The sequence below is a fragment of the Alligator sinensis genome, unplaced genomic scaffold, assembly GCF_000455745.1.
Source record: "Alligator sinensis unplaced genomic scaffold, ASM45574v1 scaffold573_1, whole genome shotgun sequence".
NCBI lineage: Eukaryota > Metazoa > Chordata > Crocodylia > Alligatoridae > Alligator > Alligator sinensis.
Window position 1 is genome coordinate 4,198,237 of NW_005841877.1, and position 15,522 is coordinate 4,213,758.

The 15,522-nt window shown below is 43.8% G+C and overlaps 1 protein-coding gene across 1 annotated transcript in view; it reads right to left on the minus strand.

The window, feature by feature from the left end:
• Positions 1-15,522, minus strand: part of CDC20B (cell division cycle 20B) — a 78,933-nt gene that overhangs the window by 11,777 nt on the left and 51,634 nt on the right. Inside the window, exons 8-12 of the mRNA XM_025196143.1 lie at positions 12,883-13,002; positions 10,478-10,674; positions 9,559-9,653; positions 2,487-2,718; positions 289-414 (exon numbers count right to left, since the gene is read on the minus strand). Coding sequence (XP_025051928.1) covers positions 289-414; positions 2,487-2,718; positions 9,559-9,653; positions 10,478-10,674; positions 12,883-13,002 — 770 coding nt within the window. The remainder of the gene's footprint in view (positions 1-288; positions 415-2,486; positions 2,719-9,558; positions 9,654-10,477; positions 10,675-12,882; positions 13,003-15,522) is intronic.

Consider the following 15,522-nt stretch of genomic DNA (forward strand, 5'->3'; position numbering starts at 1 on the left):
TGGCAGGGGGTCAGGCTAGATGATCTATTCAGGTCCCTCCTGACCCTAGCTACTATGAAACTACCTCCTCTCTAACCAAATTAAAAGTTGTGATGAGACAGAAGTGGTGGATAAGAATAAACTAACTGATCATGAATCCAATCAGATACAATCAGATGGAGTATAGTATAAATATATGTATAGACAGGACACTGCAACCCCAAACACGATTCTTCTATTGAAGTCAATGGGAGTTTTGTCAGAGGAGCGTAGCCTTACAAGACAAGGGCAGGTAGCTCATGATTTCACCTGAGATTTTGTTTCTGTGGTTTTGATGGTTTTCCCACTGCTTATGTCCCAGACACGTAAAAGCCCATCCTTCAATCCACCTCCAGTGGCAAGGATTTCAGACTGCCATGGACACCAGTTCATAGCCTGAAGAAAAGTAAATAGATGCCATGCTAAAACAGAATATTAAGGGAGATAGGAAATGTAATATATTTCCTTTAAAAATAACTTGGAGAAATGCAGTGCAACAAACAACACTCAACATACCTGCTTCTGTTCACTTCTTTTCCTTTTAGGCTAAGTACAGACAGTCAAAAAGCCCAAGGCTGAATCAGTTTAATCTTCGCAGGTTAGTCTAAACTGCATAGATTGACCCAATAAGCAAGTAAACAGACATTCACTTTTGATTCTGGAAATGCAGCCACCTGCCTGCAGTGGCCCAGGCCAGAAGCCAGTGGGCATTAGAGCAGGCCTCCCAGCCCACTAGCCACAGCTGAAGGGAAGGGAAGGAAGCTGGGAGGGAAGCCCTCAGAGTCTTTCTCCCAGCTCCCTGCTCGAGTGGAGAGGGTGGGCATGGCCAGGCCCTGGCCTGGCCTGCTGAGGATGGGGGGAGGGGGTTTAAACCCCCACCCTGGCCCACACCAACCCTAGCCAGGGTATGCCTGGAAGGCATGAGGGGTAGAGGGAAGCTCTCAGAGACTCTCTCCCCACCACTCAAACTGAGAGAGGAACATGGCCAGACCAGCATCTGGCCACACTCCCCCTCTCTGCATGAGTGGAGGGCTCCAAGGGCTTCCCCCCTTTCTGCTTCCCCCCACCAGACAGAACCAGGCTGGGGTTCAGTATTAGGGTCTTCCCACCACCCCCTTCTCTGCCAGCTGGAGCAGTGATATTGCCCTGATTATGGAGCAGAGCGGGGAGGCAGACACTGCTCTGCTGGAGCAGACAGAACAGCGTGGGGATGCAAAGCATCGTGGGATGTTGGGGGACTGTGAGTTAGTTTGAATAGGGAGGAGATCTGGGACAGAAGTTCCATAAACTGGTTTGACCTAAATCAGTTAAGTCTGATACTACCTCCAACCAGGTTTATCATAAACTGGTTTCAGCCATTTTGAAAACAGTTTATGTGCACTGAACTTCTGTTTTATTACAGGTTTAAACTAGATTCTGATCACTTAAACTGGGTTATGTGTAACTTCTGCCCCTAGCCTTACTCTACCCACATGCGCACATATTATCACATGCACCCATTTCCAGGGAAGCTATAAAATGTAGGATTCTTCAGTTCCAACATCTGCTCAAACTTCAATTACTATTGCTTCATAGTGGCCTATCCTACCTCCAGATACACTCATAAAATTCAGGTTTCCCCTAGCTTCTCCCTTGTGTATCAAGGTGCTTAGTTTTCAAGAGTACACTAGCATTATAGTTACAAGGGATTAGGAAGGGCAAGCAGGATAAAAATGCTTGTAAGGACAGAAATGTATTCCACCCATGTAACATCTGGATAGTCAGATTTTATAGAATGTAACTTGGAAAGAAATATCCACCTCCACACACACACACTCCCTCAGGCTGCAACCATACAGCCCTCAGTGCCAGGAGTAATATGGCCACCAGATCCACATAAGCATGCATCTGTGCCCTCCTTGCATCCCACTCTTAAGCTGACTTTCTTGCCTGCTCCCCTGTAGGTGAGTGTTAAAACTATGCCAGAAATGGAAACAAACTCCTGAGAAATCAAAGCATCATTGACTCACTTGGACTTTAGAATAATACAGTATTAGAATGGACCAGAAACTAACTTCAGTCCATAGTGGCCATGTCTACACAAGCAGCGGACTGCACAGTTGTTACTACCAGTGTTACTGCACAGTACCATCACTGCACATTTTTTCCAATGATACTGCACAGTAGCTTGTTACTACTGCACAGTATTGTCACCACAGTTAATGCCCAGCAATGTTATTGCATGGTAACAACAAGCTACCTGCACAGTAGCATCTCATATAGATGTGCCCTCTGAGTAGCAAAAACTAGGAAGGCTCACTGAGATTACCCTAAAAGTCTGAAGACCATTGAAAGTTGTGCCATTTTATTTTGCTGGCCTTTTGACATATCTTCCATCACCAATAAATATAGCACATAAATGCATATAGATAAAATACTGTCCTTTGTATCAAATATACTATTTATGTAAAATAATAGAGCACTTGTACCTTTACTGCTGAGGGATGGGGCATAGTTTGCACTGGCTTGCAATGCACTGTTGCTCCAGGATCACTAGGCCAAATATTCAATATGCCATCACTGGACCCACTTGCCAGCAGCTTGTTGTTTAGGGACCATTTCAGGCTGCAAATGCTCTGCTTGTTTTGACAAAGAGTCCCTACATGGTGTTGAGCAACCCGCACATCATGATGATGAACAAATCCTAATCTTGAACCACTGCTGAGGCAAAATGAGAGCATCATTTAACAAGCTACAATTCAGAAGTGTGGAAATTCACGTTTTTAGTGGTTGCAGCAGCAAACCACAGCAGTGATAGAATGCACATAAAATAACAAGATTTCAAATAAAGAGCAAAAACTAAGACAATTATTAACGACACTCAGATTTTAATGCTTTCCAGCAATGGAACAAGGCCAAGCATCCCTGTCTAGTCCAAGGTGGGCAGATGAACTATTCTCTATTACACATTCTACTTCCCTGAAGCTGTGTTTTAGTATATTGCTACTGATTTGCCCCCTGTTCAGATTTAAACCATTGACATGTAATTGCTACTGTTTTCTCTCATAAAAGCACTCAGGCATTTTTCCCTGTGAAATTTTGCCCAAGTCATTTGTGGCATTGTTTTGATTCCCAAATAAGGGACACTAAATATTTGCTTTGCTCTTGGAAAATACTTACTACCAAGTCACAATCTGTCCCCCATCATTTCCAGGTTGTGAGGAAATCAAGCCAGTCCTACATTTGCCATAGCCTCCTTCCCCTGCCAGGCTGGCTAAGCTGCACTGACTGATATATTGCAGAATAGATCTAAGGCCCCACATTCTCCTAGTCCTTGACTGACTATTGTATGAGGTCAATAATGGTCCCTGGATTTGCATTTTCCTCCCTTTCGGGTGTGCACAATGCACACATATAGACCAAAATATAGTCCTTTTAATCCCCTATTACACTGACTGACAGCTTAGCTAGGGTCTGACATTAGTTCTTGGTGGTACAATCATTACATATCTCTAGAACAACTACTGAATTAAATATTGATAATGCTTTCTTGCCTAGTCCTCTAGAAAAACTCTACCCATGTCAAATCTGTGGCAGAATGAGGGAGCCGCCACAGGCATAAACCATTCTGTCACCTGGACCAATGATAACTTGCTTTACAAGGTAACACCAGACATCTGATATTACAATAGGTTTGGTAGTACAATTACTACAGCAAACTTTCCCATTGAGTATATTAGAAAAATTGATTTGTGTCATGTTCTTATTTCAGAATTAGTTTTTATGCTCAGATTTTTCATGTAAAAGTGCCTAGTATCCTCTTCTTCACATGAATGTCAAAAAGAAATCAGGGCTGTACTTGGTAGCTGTGTTGGTCTGAGACAAAAAGACATACAAAAAACTAGAACTCTTGGTTCCAAAATGATACCTCTTATTAGACCAACAGGAAAATGGCAAGAAAACTGTCCTTTTCTGCAAGCTTTTGGGATCAAAGTCCCTTTGTCAGGCTCTGGGAAAAGTGTAGATGGTACAAGATGGTAAAAGTCCCCATAGGTAGGAAATAAATTTCATTTTTGCACAGAGGGAGCTGAAGATGGAAGGCTGTCCCTCTGGGTCCATAAGAACAGCTTTGTGAGCTGTGTTGAGTAGCTCTTTGATGTGTTGATCAGGTAGAATTCCTTCCCTGGAGGTGTCAGATGGCAGGCAGGGAGGTAACAAAAACTTCCTTGTTGTTCTGCAATGAAGTTTAAAATCCAAAATCTAAAAAAGAAATCAGTGAATTGCAAGGCAGAGAGTGCCTTTCATTAGCTTGCATTCTGTTGACTTACTAAATTCTTCAGAGGCCTAAGTGCATCCAGAAAACGCAAAGCCAAGCCACCAGTTAGCGTTAACTCACATCTTAAGGAAACAGCAGATTTCTTTTTATCATAGCATATACTGAGCATACATCATCATGCACAACGCTCTCTCTCTACATTAGGAACTTCAGTCTCATGAATAATTTCCCGCTAACTGATAGAAGAGTACTCCTAGAGATGTATTTTAACCAAGAGAAATAGCATCAAATTGCTAATTTTAGTTAATATGGGTGTTGAACTCTCGTGTCATTTTCTATTCAGAGATACAAGATCTCCGTTTCATCTGCATACTAAGATGAAATGCAAACAGAAACTAGTGAATATAGTACTGGCAGGCGAGGCTGATCATCAGCTTTGCAGGACTCACCAGGTCTACTACAATCAACTGTTAGAAATATTTTCTTCTGAAATCAAAACCACAAAGCTCTCTAGAACGTGTGCCTACTCAGGCAGAGAAGAAAGTTTCATTCTGAGTTTCATCACAGAGCTCAAGGGTCTAAAACAAGTTTGAATTAGGTTCAGCTCTTATTTCTCTGTTTACCAAAATTATTGGGATTTTACAAGGCTTTGAAATGGAAACTTCAGGCAACACTAACCATGACACTAAGTGTAATGATAGTTTTTTTGCTTCATTATTTGGTGCCCAATAAAATGAACTGGGAACAGATAAAGGAGCAGACTGTTAGTCCAAAATGGCTACACAAAGCATACACAATCTATCTCAGCTGAATCCCCTTATTGAAATGATGCTTTGATACATAGGTTCCCCAACACGTGCAAATAAAGGCATGACTGGATCTGATATGTGATTCACACAATCATGCCTCCTGCCATGCTATGCAGGAAGCATGACTGTGGGATTGCACATTAGATCCAATCGCACCTTACTGTCAGTATAGTGGGAGCCTGACCCTGGGCTCCCCATGTAGTGGTAAGAAGCAGGTTCCCACAGCTGGGAGCCCCTTTGCTGGGGGGGCCAGCAGCCATGGGGGCCATGTATAGCTGGGGCCAAGAGATCCCATCAGTTGTGGGGCTCTCAGTCCAGTTTGCATGTGAGGCACAGCCAGACAGAGAGCCCCATATGGGCCTGGGAATTTGATGCACCCCCAAGCCTTGAGGATCATACCTGCACAACAGGTACGCTTCCCTCCCCACACATAAGGAGGCTCCGATGGTGACTCCAGAAGAAGAGGAAGGTAAGCAGCTTGCTGCCATCCCTAAGAGGAGGTGCAAGGTGGTGGTGGTGGGGGACTCCCTCCTGTGGAGCTCGGTGGGACCCATCCCTAGCCCGTGAGGTCTGCTGCCTCCCAGGGGCTCACATCTGAGATGTAGCAGAGAGGATCCCCAGGCTCATCTGGCCCTCTGACTACTACCCCATGCTCCTCATCCATGTGGGAACTAATGACATGGCCAGGAGTAATCCAGACTGGGTCATGAGTGACTACAGGGCTCTGGAAGCTGGGTTCAAGGGGTTGGGGGCCCAGGTAGTCTTTTTTTCTGTGCTCCCTGCTGCAGGCTGCAGTCCCAGAAGAGAAGGATGCATCGAGGAAATGAACCAGCTACCATGACGCTGGTGCCACTGAGAAGGCTTCAGATTCCTTGACCACAGCACACACTTCAAGGAGAGAGGGTTCCTGGGAAGTGATGGCATCCACCTCATGAGAAAAGGTAAGTCCCTGTTCATGGCCAGGATGGCCGATCTTCTGGACAGGGCTTTAAACTAAGATTGCTGAGGGACAGGGATACACAGATTCAAACATGTCCAGGGACCAACATACAAGTAAGCCCTGTATATAAGGACTCTGGGAGAGCCACTCTTGTGGGATCTGTGGGAATAGCTCCCACAAGAGTAGCTCCCATCAGTGAGACAGGAAGACGAGGGCCTCAGTAGGGGGACTCAGGTGCCTATATACTAACGCCAGGAGCATGGGGAACAAGCAGGAGGAGCTAGCCCTCCTACTCAGTGGGCATTATGATCTAGTAGGGATTATGGAGACTTGGTGGGACTCCTCATACGACTGGAGTGCAGCTATAGAGGGCTACACCCTGCATAGAAGGGACCAGGTGGGAAAGAAAGGTGGTGGCGTTGCTCTCTATGTGAAAAAGCAGTATACCTCCTTGGAGGCTGACATTGGCTCCAAAAATGAACAGCTTGAAACCCTCTGGGTTAAGTTGCAGTGGGGGGAGACATGGCAAGAGAGACCTAACTGTAGGTGTATACTACAGACCACCAAACCAGGGGGAGGAACTTGATCTAGAGTTCACCCGAGAATTGACAGAGGCTGCACGTGCATGTGACATGATCATCGTGGGCGATTTTAATTATCCAGACATCTCCTGGGAGGAACACTCAGCCAAGTTGGATCAGTCACAATCCTTCCTGACCTGTGTCAAGTAGCTCTTCCTGATTCAGGAGGTGCATGGGCCAACCAGAGGTGATGCTTTGCTAGATTTGTTCCTGGCCAAACGAGACAACCTGGTGACCGACTTAAATATAGAGGGAAGTCTAGGCAACAGAGACCATGCAACCATAATGTTCACTGTCCAATGTAAGGCAGCAGAACCAGGGACCAAAGGCGAAAGGTGTGACTGAAGAGTGGTTGTTCCTTAAGGACACAATCCTTGAAGCACAAAGGAAGTCCACTCCCATGCAGAGGAAAGGTAACAGAAGGGCTGGGAAGCCCTCTTGGCTAAACAGGGAAATCACGGTCCTCTTAAGAAAGAAGAAAGAGGCTTATAAACAATGGAAGCTTGGGATAGGCCCCAAGGAGGACTATTCCATGATAGCCCACATTTGCAGGGAACAGATAAGAAAGGCTAAAGCAGCAACCAAACTTAGATTAGCAGCAGGAAAGAAGTCCTTCTTTAGGTACATAGGGAACAGGAGGAGAACAAATGGGAGTGTGGGGCAATTGTTCAACAACTCAGGATAGCTGGTTACTGGCATCCAGGAGAAAGCTGAACTCCTGAATGACTACTTTGCATCAGTCTTTCACCGGACCAAGGGGAAAACAATGCCAGGTAGAGTATAGGATAAGCACGGTAGGAATAATTGCCTTCCTACTATTGCCATAAAATTAAACATATACGAGTCAGCGGGACCAGATGATCTTCATCCAAAAGTGCTGAAGTTGCTGGATGAAGTCATTGCGGAAATCCTGGCGCAACTCTTTCATGACTCCTAGCGCTCTGGATAAGTCCCTGAGGACTGGAAGAGGGCCAATGTTATGCCCATCCACAAGAAGGGCCAGAGGGAGGACCCAGGTAACTATAGGCCAATCAGCCTAACTTTCATCCTAGGGAAAATCCTAGAAAAGTTCATCGCAGGCAGGTCTTGCCTTACCAGCCTCATCTCCTTTTATGACCAGATAACTCACCACCTGGACACAAGACAGCAGGTTGACATTGTATACCTTGACTTCCAAAAGGCCTTTGATCTAGTATCCCACGATGTCCTCGCAAGAAAATTGGAGGATTGTGGACTTAACTCTGAGACAGTCAGGTGGGTGAGAAACTGGCTGCAGGATAGAACCCAGAGAGCCATAGTGAATGGATCTGTGTCATCCTGGTGAGAAGTGGGCAGCAGAGTCCAGCAGGGGTCAGTGCTTGGTCCAATACTTTTCAACATCTTTATTAACGATTTGGATGTGGGGGTGAAAAGTTCACTGGCCAACATCACGGATGACACCAAGTTATGGGGAAGTGTGGTCATGCTTGAAGATAGGCTACAGATACAGGTGGACCCAGACAGGCTAGCAAGTTGGGCAGATCAGAACCTGATGGCATTCAATGTCAATAAATGTAAAGTGCTCCACCTCAGGACAAGCAACCCCCAACACACCTACAGGCTTGGCAGCACCAAACTGACTAGCACCATGAATGAAAGGGATCTGGGGGTAATAATAGACCAAAGTATAAACATGAGCCGGCAGTGTGATGCTATAGCCAGTAGAGTAAATAATACTCTGGAATGCATCAATCAATGCATCTGCAGCAAAACCAAGGAGGTGATTCGTCTGCTCTACTCAGCACTGGTGAGACCTGCATCCAGTTCTGGGCACCACACTTTAACAAGGACATGGACAAGCTTGATAGAGTCCAAAGAAGAGCCACCCATATGATCAGTCTTACATGGCAAGCAATATGAGGAAAAGCTGAGGAGGCTGGGACTCTTCAACCTGAAGAAAAGAAGGCTGAGAGGGGACCTGGTAGCAGCATACCACTACACTAGGGGTGTACATCAAGGGCTTGGTGAGCAACTGTTCACCAGGGCACCGGAAGGAAAAACTAGGAGTAATGGCCACAAACTCCTAGATGATCAATTCAGGCTCAACATTAGGAAAAACTTCTTCACAGTCAGGATGCCCAGACTGTGGAATAATCTTCCTCCAGAGGTGGTGCAATCACCTACCCTGGAAATCTTCAAAAGGAAACTAGACAGTCACCTTGCTGGGGTCACCTGCCCCCCAGTTATCTTTCTGGCTTGGTGCAGGGGGCTGGACCCAATGATTTTCTAAGGTCCCTTCCGGCCTTACAATCTATGAATCTATGATCCCAGCAGCCACGATCCACAGGACTTGGGGGTTTCATGCTGGGCAAGGTGCACCCCTGCAGCTGGAATCCCTGGCAGCAGCAGGAGAGACCCTGCTACACATGAAAATTAAAGTTCAATAGCAACCAGCTATGAAGTTAGTACACATATTTGAGGTCTAACTTTATAGCTGGTTGGAGCTTTTTATTGTGTGACAGCTACTTTGCACATGTAGCTGGTCTTAAGGTAACTGCAGAAATAACCAGTTAATTGTGCAATACCTGTAACATGTACAGGGGGCCATAGGGTGAGGCAACTGGAATGAAATTCAGCCCTGTGCAGAGCACTAGCAGAAAACAATCAAACACTTTTATACACTTTGAGCCCTTAAAACGGGTTTATGTGGTGCATGAAAGAATTGTGTTGGCATTCTGCACAGAAGTAAATTCACCTCATGATATCATAGAGACATGGCCAAGCAGAGATAGGTGGAGAACTAGCCCAGGTCTTATGAGGGAACTTATCACCAGGGTATCTGAGATAATAGGTACATACATAAATAAGTAAAAGAGAATGTGCATTTTTTCACCAAAAACAAAGAAATCCTCTAAAGTATATGTGACTTTTGCCTGAATAAATGCTGTGCAAAAATTAATATATTTTACTACTTACCTGCTAAGTATATAATGATTCCAGCTCATGGCTCCAACTACAGAAAGGTGACCAACCATGTTTCTCAACCTCTTTTTGGTTTCAATGTCCCACAACTAACCAAACAAAACAAAACAAAGTGGGTTAATTATTTTTTATAATAATAATTGTCCACCATTTATCATTAATTTGATGTAATCCTGATGTTTAAAAGCCAATACCTGAAGTTTATTAATTGAAGTATTGTGCTTTAAGGCCAACACTTCCAAACTCTGGTGCTAAATCACTGTTGCAGAAATCAAGAAGAGCTGCAGGTGTTAAGTAACTCTACAAAGAAAGCCATTTATTTAGGGATTTGAAGATCCATGATTATTAGTTTATTGACTTCTAAGCAGAGCTGATTCCTGCACTATACAAAAATCTCATCCAGGTTTCTCCCAACTTTCTGGACAACTATATTGGACTTTATTAGTAGACATTGGAGCTTTATATGTGAAGGAACAGCAGAATACCAGAGAGAAAATCTGCTAGATGGGTCATATAGGATAATTTCAACCTGGCTGCTAATAGCAAATGTGATTACAGCAAGCCATCACATGGCAGGCTACTGGAAAGTACAGTTAAAAACCATGCATGGTGAGGGAAATAGTTGTATTCAGGGGTTTCACTTAATGGTAGCAAGATTTCTGACTGACTGTGGTGACTATTATTTATCTAGTCATTAGTCTTTAAGTGACTCCAAGAGCCTCAGTACATTTAGGTAATAATGGGTAACACCCATGCATTTGGCAAAGTGCAACACTGCATTATGGGGGATGCTATGAATCTGTCTCCAAATATGTGTGAAAACTTCTAAAGTAAGAAAAAATAAGTGATATGAATGTCTTGTGGCCACTATATCTAAACCTGAACAAGAATAGGAACGTAAATTATCCAGGACCTGAACTTCCCCATCGCTAGTACCAACAGCAAGACAAGTTCCTTCTTTTATCCAAGCAATAGATGAAATGTACTTTGCACTGGAATTTAAATCAATGCTTTCAATGCTTTGGTGGGTTTCTCCATTCCAGATGTATGCACAAGATCCTAGAGCAACAGCAATGAGATTTTCACGGTTCCAGTCCAGTGTGTTTAGGTCTAGAAGAAAGCTACTTAACATTACTACAGTAAAGTTAAAAGAGATAATATTTAATTATGGAGCAAATTGTATTGTTATTTAATTGGAATACTAACAAGGAAAAAACAAATAAGGTTACTTAGGTGAACCACGCTCTTACCACATCAACCTTTATGAACTAGTATATTATTTAACTGTAAAGAAGTATTGAACTTAATATTTCTGCTGCTGTCATTCATTAGACTCATTAAGCCTGTCATTCAGGGTGACAGAAGTGATATTTGCTGTGCCATTGGCCCCTAAAAAGCACACTACAACTGTGCCTTGACCAGTGGCATAACAAGGCGGGTGGGGGGCATGCACCTGGCTGTAAAGCACTTTAAAAGTGCCCAATTGCACAGCAAATAAACCCTTATTTAATAAAGGTTCAAATGAAGGCACTCCAAAGCAAAGTGCCTTCATTAACTTCTGTTTGTCCCTGTGCAGGATCAGGGCTGGGTTGATGCAGCCCAGCCCTGTCCCTGGTGCTGTCATCAGGATGGGAGGGAGAGAAGACAGGGGAGGGAGGTCCATTCTGGAGTTTGCCCAGCCTGCACTGGAGGTGGGGCATAGGTGGATTGGAGGTGGATTCACCCATCCCCACCCTGGCACAAGCTGGGCAAACCCCAGAATGGAGCTCCCTCCCCTGCCTTCTCCCCCTGTCATACTGACAACAGCAACAGAGCTGGGGGGGGAGCGGCAGGGGCAGGGGAGAGAGGCTGCAGACACTGGATCAGTTCCAAAGTGGAGCTCAATACTCCCCTGCCCCCCAACCAAACAGCAAGTGTTTGGGGGGTTGCTGTAACTCATGGAGCTTTCTGGGAAGTACCATGAGTTACAGTGGAGGGCTACACATCTGTCAGTATCCTCAATTACTCTGCCATTACCATATAACCCAGCACTAATCATGATTCCATGTATACCTTTGTTTGAAAGCTATTAGTAGCAGTAGTATTAGAAGAGGTAAATAGGTATATAGTAAACTCTGGTTAATTCCCAGTGCTAGGGGAATTGCAGATAAATGCTGAATTATTCAGTGGGACCAATTATCAAGAATTATTAGGAATAATGGGAGGAGGAAATGGAGGTTGGCAGAAAATGGGAACAATCACAAATTAAACCATAGTAAAGAATTATCCCATAGGCAGATTGCCTTATTTACTCAAATATAAGGCAAGCCTAATTATAAGGTGACTCCCCCTCCCCCAATAAGTAGATCCTATATGTGGAAAAATTATAAATTTGATATAATTGTCCATAGTCATGTAATTTGTGGTGATGGGGGATTGCTCTTGGGCTCTCCCTCTAGCTTACTCCTATGCCCTTTTGGCTAGGGACAAGCAAGACTAGGTGACATCAGAACCCCAAGGCCTCTGGGCTTAGGGCTGGCACATAGTATGTCTGCCATAGATCTGAGAGTATCTGAAGCCCTGACTAAAGAATATGGGACATAGGATACTTGCTGGTGGTAGCACCACACAGATTTGAATGACTGAGCTCTGTTCAGTCAATAGAATTTGGAACTGATGGCTAATTTGGCCTGAGACACAAAATTATAAAGTTGTTTAAATGCAGGCAACACTGAGCATGATTATACAAACACATGCACACACACACACACACACATATGTGTATATGTGTATATATGTATATGTATGTGTATATATATAGTCATGCTCAGTGTTGCCTGCATTTAAACAACTTCATAGTTGTGTACCATTACTGAGCACATGTTGGTTTTAGCAGCAGTTCAAAGATAGGCAATGTATTTAATGTTTTTCCTTATATGGAAATGTAAGACGAGGGACTTTTCCCCCCCATGTTGGCTCGGAGAGGATCTTATCTTATAGTTGAATAAATATGATAAACATAGTTTATGTATTACTATATTGTCCATAGGCCTCAGTTGGGATTGGGGTGCTACTGCACTGAGCACATCACAGGCACAGAAAGAAACAAATTTCTGCCTTCCTGTTTGTTCTGGGTATCCAAGATTCACCCTTCTATACAATACAAAAAATGCAAGGGAAAATCAATTAAAAGGGCTTCCCTCATGGTAGAACTCCATAGGTCTTGTGTGGTATTTGGGCTGTATTATGACCCCCCCCCCCCCCCCCCCCTCCCATTTTAAAAGTTCCCACTTTCTGCTACATGTTCAGCCTTTGAAGCTGAAGAGAAGAGTAGCTTACAGTAATCATTGCGGAAACCAGTAATATGAAACCTGACTTCTGGCTCCAGTGGCAGGAAAGGTTCAGTGTCAAGAGAAACTCTGTGAAGAGTAAATTCATTCTGGATTCCATCTTGGCAACCTGCATATAAAAATTCAAAGTATATGATTCACTTTTAATGAAATGCCACTAATTTCCCTTAGACAAAATCTCTTTTTATTCTAAATATCAATGCGTGGCCATGGCTCATAGGAGGGACAGAGCAAACCAAGCACAGGTTATGGCAGCCCTGATGCTACTATAACTTACCTTGGGATATGGCAGGCCCATAACCAGGCCCAAAATATGACAAGCCTAAAATAGATGAAAGCTACTCTTTCTTCACTCATCCCTACAAGGAGTGCACATCAGCCAGAACAGAGTCAGCCCTGCTATATTTCATTTCAGATAGATGTTACTGAAGGTGACCGCTGAGTTTTTCCCCCACTTTGGTTTTCTGTCAAAAGGCCTCAGAAGGTTGCTTAGATGCTCTGTTACCTCAAAACCTAAAATGTATCAGTTAACTTGGCTTCTTAATAAACACTGCTATTTGGTTTTAAGTTCCCATCAAACAAGTTTCCCCCTCAACAAAAGAACCACAGAAAAGACTTTTGACATCACACCAGGCTTTGATATTTTTCATCACGCCACTTTAGTTATGCGAAGGTGAAGAAGCGAGAAGCAGAAGAGAAACGGCAGTAAAATGCAAGCATGAGCAAGCAGATCAGTCAGCCTTGTGGTCATTATCTGCATTCTGTGGTTAAGACCCCAAGCACTGCAGCAAAGAGCTAGAATAATAGCAACAAGATTTTCTTTCTATGAGTAAGAAATTACCTTGTAGTAATGTTCAGAGAACGCTGAACTGGGAATTTGTTTTTGTGCCCTTTCCCTTTGTGTTTTAACTTTTACATAAAACTCATTAAAATAAACAAAGAGCAACTGCTCCAAAGCATACAAAAGGAAAATATTTTACAAGCAAACTAATGCATACACTGTCAAAAATAAACCTTTATTATCATATGGTCTTTCAGTCTGTCATGTAGCTATAACCTGCATGCACACATACAAGTGTGAAGAGTTTTCAGTGTAGAGGTCTTTCCTGTGGTAAGTGGCAAATCATTAATTTATTATGCACTTTGAGCAGTTCTCCAGCTGTACCCCAACATCCCTCTCCTCAAGATTCATTCCAGCACGCCGAAAGAAATGCCTTCTTCTCTTTCAATAGTAAAAGTCTACTTTTACATTTGAAAACTATATTTGTCTGAGGCCAAAGATGAGCTAGAATTGACCCTGGGCCAGTAACTTTTTCAGTCCATAAAATGTTGGCACTTTCAAGTCCTGTAGCTCTGAAGGAATTACTAGAAAGGGTTTTCCAGCTGCCCAGTGGGACATGCAACACACAATTACAACCTTAGATGGACCAAGTTAATTAATGATAAAGATGTAGAATTTGATGGCATAGAAAAATCATTTAGGTTCTTTTTACAGCTCTGTATGAACTCCTTCTGATCCCGGTTCAGTTTAACTAGTGAAAACTATGGAACCTCATGTTACTAATGGAGGAATAAAATAAAACAAAATAAAATGCTCACAAGAAAAATGTAAAGATTCTCCCAAAGATCCTTAAAATACCTCTCTTCTGTAACAAATGTAGCATATACAGAGTACAGGACAGTGCAATCTGTTACAAGGGATGGGATGAGATATTTAACCCACCTGAGGGGGTTTTTTGTTCCAAAATGAAGCCTGGAAAACCACAGTGTACTAATGCATTCCATCAGTGTATACGGAGGTGTTAAGTACATGGGGCAGCGGGTGGGCTGAAGGTTGGGAGTGAGGATACCAGCATGGTCTGGTGGGCCCGGCACTGAGAGTCGGAAGGGCAGGAGGGGCTGCAACTTGGGAGTCAGGGGCAGGGCACAGGCATATCACTGCCCCCCTCCCCCCCCGCCAAACAAGTATCCTCTTTTTTGAAACTGGAAATATGATAACTCTATGAAAGCAAAACATTCACGTAATTGCCTCAAACTGTGATTGCCTCAATGATGACAATAATGGACTTATAACTACAACTGCCCAACTGCATTGATAACCACAACTGAGAATTCAAAACCCTATATTTTTGAAGGCACATGGAGTTGTTGCAGCATAGAGAGTTGTTTCTGTCTGTGGCATTACCAAGTGTCTGTGTTTGTATGGAAAGCTGCGGAGGCAGAGGAATTCTTGTTGCTCTGGTGCCTGGCAGATGTTATTTCCATCAAGCAATAGGTAATATTGCTGGATGGAAACTGTCATGTCATATAACCTGATTCTTATTCAGGCAGTCTATCCAGAGGGGAGAAAATGCCCTGGGGACTTGCTCTGCCAGCAATCACCAGCAAAGGGAGCTGGAGAACTGCTGGCAGAAGCTGTCATTCCCCCATCTTCAGCTATGCTGCTAATGAGAAGTGAGCGCTGAGCAATACAGCTGAGCTCCCCCCTGGGTGGAGGAGCTGCTCCCCTGACCCGTGCACAGAGCAGGAGAGACCCATGTGAAGAGAGGCAGAAGATTGGAGTTCAAACTCTCCTAGGACACCTTGCTTCTGTGTATGTGCTTTTCCTCTCTCTTTTTCTTGTCCTGCT